General features: G+C 40.8%; 1 protein-coding gene across 1 annotated transcript; it reads right to left on the reverse strand.

The window, feature by feature from the left end:
* Positions 1–1081: 1081 nt before the first annotated feature.
* On the reverse strand, positions 1082–3372 carry LOC119777240. Its single transcript, XM_038276074.1, has 2 exons — positions 3217–3372; positions 1082–3047 (listed from the first exon to the last, which is right to left on the reverse strand). The coding sequence occupies exon 2, from the start codon at positions 2825–2827 to the stop codon at positions 1082–1084; it is 1746 nt and encodes a 581-aa protein (XP_038132002.1). The 5' UTR covers positions 2828–3047; positions 3217–3372.
* Between the last annotated feature and the right edge of the window lie 4028 nt (positions 3373–7400).

Below are 7400 nucleotides of genomic sequence, written 5' to 3' on the forward strand. Positions count from 1 at the left end.
GTGACACTCCGTCATAGGCTGCACTGCAATCGAAGACGATGCGGATCTTGTCCGGCTTTTTCGGATGGTAGACTCCGAATAGAGGTAGGTACCAGCACTCTTTGTTTCTTTGGAGTGGTGGTGCAATCTCTGCATGTTGTCGCTTGAGCATATTCTCCATGAAATCCAAGAAGTGCGTCTTCATAGCAGGCTTCTTGTCCAATGACCGTCGTAGGGACATGAGCCGGTCATAGGCGAGCTGTCTGTTGTTGGGTAGCCGCCTTCTTGGTGACTGGAAAGGTAGAGGACCAACCCAGTTGTTGGCTTCATCTTGATGGAACTCCTCACCCATGATTCGCAGGAACTTGATGTCTTCAACTGAGGGTCCGAGTTTGTGGTCGTCTGAGGTGCAATTGAAGATTCCTTGACCCAGACTCTCACTATTGAGAGGTGTCATCGCACTGTGCACTCGGCTAAGCATTGGCTGATGACGACTATTGGGCTTCTCTGTAAAGGTTTCTTTCACCTTCATCTGACCACTGCAAGGCTGAAGACAGCTTGTACGACCATTTTCCAACACTGTGGTCTTGAAGCTCTTTACATCAAGAGGTCTGTGGGTGGATCCAAGGCAAACGTTTCCAACAATTACCCACCCCAAATCCAGCTTCTGTGCAAATGGGGAGTTGCCCACACCATTGATCTGGTCCCTGACTTTGTGCACCCTAAGGATGTCTCGGCCTAACAACAGGAGGATGTCGGCATTGGAATCCAGAGGTGGGATTTCATCTGCAATAGACTTCAGGTGAGTGTGGTGGCGTGCAGCTTCTGGTGTAGGTATTTCAGAGCGGTTGCTGGGGAGCTGGTCACACTCAAGGAGAGTAGGTAGGGAAAGACTCAGCTTCTTGTCTGCTGACTCTATGATGAACCCAGAAGCCATTCTTCCTGACATCTCCGTTAGCCCTGCACATGTCTTTAATGTGTATGCATGCGAAGATCCCTTGATCTGAAAGATGTCAAAGAACTTGGAGCGAGCAAGAGAGCGATTGCTCTGATCGTCCAAAATGACGTACATTGTCTTGGACTGTTCTTGGCATCCAGCGGGCTACACATTGACTAGGCTGATTTTGGAACATGCCCGTGGGCTTACTCCTTCTCCACACACCTGTGTACACTTTGAAGTTACCTCTTGGCTGTCCGCTTTGTCACCCTCCCCGCCATGGTTTGCTGGGGGAAGAGACGCTTTGGATGACCAAGGGGCAGGACCAGGGTGGAGTGCTGATACATGAGCATCACTCTCACATTCTGTACATTTAATTTCAGCTGTACAATCTCTAGCCAGGTGTTGCGTGGAGGAACAACAACGGAAACAGATGGAGAACTTCTTAAGGAGCTGCTTACGCTCGTCCATTGTCTTCAGTCTGAACCCGCGACACTTTTTGAGCGGATGAGGCTTTTGATGGATCGGGCACTGTTTGCTTGGGTTCACTGCACTGCTCTCGTTCTCACTGGTTGACTCTCCAGTAGAAGAGACTTGCGTCTTGTGGACCGCTACAGGTGTTTTGGCTGACCAGTCTGAATAGCTCTTTTTCACATTTGCAGGTGTAGACGAAGAAGCAAAGAGACTAAAACTGGGGTCTGTGCGTGCTTTAGCCTCTGTGAGAACAAACTTCACAAACACAGAGAACGGTGGAAAGCTGACTAGATGGGTGCGTTTGTATTTTGAGCCATGTGATATCCACTTCTCTTGTATGTTGTGAGGCAATTTCTCCACTATGGGGTGTATGCCTCTGGCAGTGTCTAAGTATGACAGGCCTGGTAGACTGCCATCTAACTTTGCATATTCCAGCTCTGACAGTAGATCTGCTAGGTCACGCAGCTTCCATGGATCGTTGGATGAAACCTTGGGAAACTTTTCCACCTTTGAAAAAAGTGCATGCTCCATAGCTTCAGGTGAGCCATATGTCTCCTCGAGCCGTTCCCAGGCTAATGACAATCCGGCTGGTGGGTGTCGGATGTTAACGGCTTTAATTCGTTTGATTTGCTCAGCTGAGTCCTTGCCTAGATACTTCACAAGAAGATCTAGCTCTTCAGTTGCTGACAGATCTAAGCCAGCTATTGCGCTCTTAAATGATGCCTTCCATGCCCAGTAATTTATGGGCTTATCATCAAAGGGACTGAGCCCTGAGGTTACCATGTGGCTGCGAGCTAAAAATTTAGCAAGATCACTGGTGAGATTGAAAGACTGGTAATCTGTACGGTCAGGCACTCTGAGGCTAGAACGCCGCGGAGCTGGTACAGGTGGAGGACCATTACTTGAATGAGGTAGTGTACTATTAACTCTCGGGGTGCTTAGAAGAGGAGGCGGGCCATAATCAGTAGCTGTGTGATTTATTGGCGCTTGTTGATCTGTAGCAGCATAGCAATTTGACATGCTATCTGCATCTGCACTCCTCATCTGATATGGTGTGGCACCTGTAGTGACACTCCTTTGTTCCAGTACATATTTGGAAACAAGTTGCTTTGTAGCTTCTTCTAGATCTGAACTAGAGGCATTACTCCTTATCTCATAGCCCATTTCCATTAATCCAGCTTCTAATGTTTGCATTTCAGCTCTTGCTGTTTCTAGCTCTTCGTCTGCTCTGAGCGAATCAAGTGCGGCTTGCAGACGTGCTTGCTCCAGTTTAATTTCTGCCTCCCTTTTCATGAATGTTGCTCTAGTTTGAGCTGCTTCAGCTTTCGCTTTAGCTTGCAAAAGCACAATGTTAGATCTGGAGCTAACTGAAGCTTGGACGCTATGAGATGCTAATGATTGTGTCTCAAATTTTGCTGAAGGTCTGCGCTCCATCATTTAAAAAGTGCTTGAAAGACAGTTCAGTAGATGTAAGCCACTTGTGAGTTTGTTTGCCACTTAGCTTTGAAACAGCGCTGCTCCGTGCTTGCTGTGATGCCGTCTTTTCACTGTCTTGGCCTCGCTAAGAGTTAGCTATCCAAGCAGCTAAACAGATACTCAGCAACTCCACAAAAGCAGATTCTTTGTTGTGAATTTACTGAATCTTTACTTTGTGAAACTGAAATACAAACATATACAAAATATACGTCAAGAATTGTACATGAATACACATGAATTACAATTTAGCTGAACTCCACTATACATTTGTTATGGCATTTTTAACACCAACATATGAATTACTATGAAAGCTACTAGAAATGTGTCAGATTCTAAAACAAAATACTTACAGACGTTGCTTGAACAAGCATGGAAACAAACTGTAACCCATTAAGAGTGGAAGATGAAGGCAGCTGTCTCTGCTGCAGACAGGCTCAAACTGACTCCTGTAACACATCCTCTAACAACTTCCTGTCTAGCTGGATGTCAAAATAAAGGCCTCTCAAAATCGATTTTTATAACAAGAGTCAGAATAACAAGTAGTTACATTAGTCTTACTAAAAATGTAACCCAATCAAAGTAGCATAAAAGAAAAAAATATAAAACTACAAACATAACAACATCAATGAGGATATGGTGAGTTGTTAATGCAACGAAAGTAGCGTGTTATCTAAGAAAGGATCGGATCTGTTCCAATATGGTCTGGAAGCTCTACAAGTGTCAAAGGGCCCCTGACCGAGAACAAAATGTTTGAAAATAAAATGAAAAGACAACATGAATTACATTCAAACATTGTCTATGTAGATTTTGGACAGAGAGGAAAGATGGTTTGGAAGAGGTGTCAAGAAATCTAGCTTTGTGAAAAGAGAAAAACACATAACTGAACGGGGGTGCTGTTTCCACTTCCAAGCATCAAAGTTCAGTTATGGAACTCTATATAAGCACTCTCATCATGATTCGAAAGGCCAATCACAGCCCATGCACAACTAAAGAATCCAACAATCCAGATGAGCAAAGGGTGGCTATTTGAGTTACATCGAATGTGCTTATAAGAAGAACCTCAGACTGGTGCTGTATTTACTGGTACTTCCAACCTGAAGTAAATTAAACCAGAAGAAAACAACCAAGTCTCTTTGTTTCTTGTTAAATATATTCGTTAAACAACTTGTTTACCTCATATAGAGCTTGTTTTGTCTTCATTCCTTCAACAATTTTGATTCAAAGGCTTCCTGCTCTGTGGCTTGTTTGCTTGTGACTTTTTGAGTACAGAAACGGCGTACAACTTCATCTTATTTTGTTGATGCCATCCATGACCCTTAATATTGTTGATTACCATATATAATCATGTCTTAAATGACAAGGATTAATATGTTATTGAAGCTGAAACGGAAATATATCAAGAAAAGTATATAAACTATGGATCAAACAGTCCTGATATTATTTCAAAAACAGTTTTAGGTCAGTTTAGGTTCTTTTTACAGTGACTTCTAAGTATTCATTCCTTTTCCTATATAGCAAACGAAGAAAAAGAAAATTTCAAAGGATTTCTTTAGTATTTTATATAATCTACTGCAGGAGACAATTGTGGAGTAAAACAAGCCCTATACAGGGGCACAATGGTGGCACAGTTAAGCAAGGAACCCCTAAAGGCCCTAATGCTTGACCCATCTATAAGATCTGTGAGGCCAAGTTAGGTCCCTTTAGCTTCCACACATACCTGTGCGAGTTTTTCACGCTGTTCACCTTGGAAAATTTGGAGCTATGCTAAGAGTTCAGCGTGGAAAAATATGGCAACAAAACTATGTTGAATAGGGAAGGTGACGTCCGAAGATAATAGGATTTTTTAAGAGATAGGTGTTTCAAAATAGCTCATTGAATATGTTTGCTGTTTCTTTGTGTCGGTCTATCAACTTAAATATCAACAAAATGCATTGCAGTTTTGTTATTTTAAGGACAAAAAAGGTTTAGTAGCTATTAATATTTTCCAGTGTTACTGTAAATGTCACACATGATCACACATGAGGGTCATCTGAATGTCCCCGGGAGGTTTCTACGATTTGTATAAATCCTCTATGCATGGATGTTATGACAGCATTTAAACAGACACATTGTTTATCTTGTTCACCAGAGCCAGCAGGAATAATGTCAGTGTGGAGGAGTTAATTTCTCTTCACCTGGTGCAAGATCTGCAGGTTCCCCTGTTTTTATATCTGTGGTTTTAAATGATGGGCAGGAAGCTACACTTACATGTGAGGTTCAGTAACTGTGTCGTCATTACTATCATAACCCCTGTAAATATGCATTCCCCACCCGTGTCTCACTCAGACTGCCCAGATGAATTATGGATGCTGTCCAAGCCTCTTTGTCGTCCTCTTCCTCTTCTCTTACGCTACCTTTTTTGAAGAATATTCTTTTTTTTCTACAAGTGAAATACAGTGCTTCACTGCCATCAAGTGGTGGCAGGTCGTCTGTCTCTGGACCTTGATATCAGGTAATGAAACTCAATATCTGACTTTCAGGGTCAGATTTATCCGTTATTCTTCAGTTTTGTTGCATTTGTACAAAGAAATGTTAAATACAAGATAGTGATATTAAAGTTATAAATCAGGCTACACCAGACTTTCTTACTATTTCAACCATCGGTTTGCTCTTCTGTGTCTTTAAGCTCTTGCTTTATTGAGTCAAATCATCTTTTCCATTCAATTCGCCTCAGGAAATCTCATGAAAGAAAGCAGTAAACACTGTTGATGGAAAGCTCATCAAATGCAGAAAATCACTTCCTTTATTTAAGCTTAGCTTTAAAAAGCCTTGTGATTTCATCAGGCCTCTCCGGACTTTTAACTAATACTCCCTCTACATTATTGGAATGTGACCCTTCCCTCATAAATGCCATTGTCTTGCTCCCTAGACCACGAGTCTCCAAGCTGTGGCTCTGGTGGTATTGTATTTCATAAAATTGGAGGTTTGAGATGTTTTTCGGTTTTATTACAGAATAATTGCAGTGCATTTCACAACAGAATGACACTTTAAGTACCTGTTACATTATATTCGTCCATCAGATAGAAAGTGTGTCAATATTCTATAGTAAAAAAAAAAGTGTCCATTCTCTTTTTTTGTAAATATTTATTATTTACTTTATTTTAAAATCCTAAAGTAGAATTAAAATGGTGGAGAAATGTTTTCTCCAGTTTCCTTCCAGTTTAATGTGCAAGTTGAAAAGCCTGTCATAGGGAGGCATCCTGATGATCTCAGGTGGAGGAGCAGCGGCTCCATTTAAAGCTCCCCCTTAAACTCACAGCTCATCATGTTACTTCTAAGGCAACATTAGCTCATTTTTGCCCAATACAAGCAGAATATAGTTTTTCACTCATGATCCATATCTCATGACTGTAGGTGAGGATTACAATGTAGATGGACCAGAAGATTGAAAGTCCCTGCTTTAAGTTTATGCTCTGTCTTCCTCACAATTGAACTGAACAGGATGTTTAAAGACTCAAAGGTGGACTGTCTAATGTGTCACTGTGGTTTAGATTTTTTTTTTTGACTCAAAAAATATATTTTTTTAACTCATTAAGCAGAATTATAATATCATTTATATTTTATCACATATTATTTTCAATTAATTGCTTTCTGCCAAAGAAAAGGAAAAGAGTTAAATGTTAAATATCTGAAAATCTTAAATTCTTAGCTGTAAGATTCTGTTTGTATGTGATTTAATAACAAAGAAATAAAAAATCAGTAACAATTTGAGAATTGCTGCATGTCTTTAGACTTCCTACAGTAACTATGTGGAAATTGCTAATTGGGGAGGCATTTAAAATCCTATCCTCTTAGTGTTAAAGACCTGCAGATGGTAGTGTAATACGAGTTGCTTTAAAAAAGCCTCTCAGATATTTGGGGACCCAAACAACCTTTGAGGTTTCCTCAGAGATCTTGATGAATTTTAGCACTTCCTGATTCAAAGTCTTCTCCTTAGCTTGCATCTCTCTCTTGATCATCCATCTCTGCGACTGCTGACAGGACATTAGAATATGATTTCAGGCTACTTCATTTGTTTTTATATTTATTTTTCCCCTCCTGCGCAGCTGTAAACATAAATCACATCGAGCAAAGCCCAGAACTCATATAAACGTCAGAACAGACAACGGAGCTCATAAACCTCTAATTTGATCTTTATTCATCTGGGACAAGGCATGAATATAAGCTCACCTAGTAAATCATCATTTTCTGCTTTCTGTCAACACTGCAGCTCGTTAAAGCTACACCAGCTCTGATTGGCTGCTTCACCTCCCAACCTCGTTTAGTGTAAAAACTCAAACATTACAGACGCTTCTGCCTGATAATCATAATTGATGACTCTCTTGGTGCATTTAAAAAATCATTTATGACTCGATCAATCAAACTTTTCTGAACATATAAAAAAGCTACTAAATAATCTCTGCAGTGCGTATTTTTTCCCTGAACTGTTACATTCACGGCATAAGTGCCGCCTGTTCAAGTTAAAACAACAGGCCATAAAAAGTTGGAAAATAAT

The sequence above is a fragment of the Cyprinodon tularosa genome, unplaced genomic scaffold, assembly GCF_016077235.1.
Source record: "Cyprinodon tularosa strain WSP-4 unplaced genomic scaffold, ASM1607723v1 ctg122, whole genome shotgun sequence".
Lineage (NCBI taxonomy): Eukaryota > Metazoa > Chordata > Actinopteri > Cyprinodontiformes > Cyprinodontidae > Cyprinodon > Cyprinodon tularosa.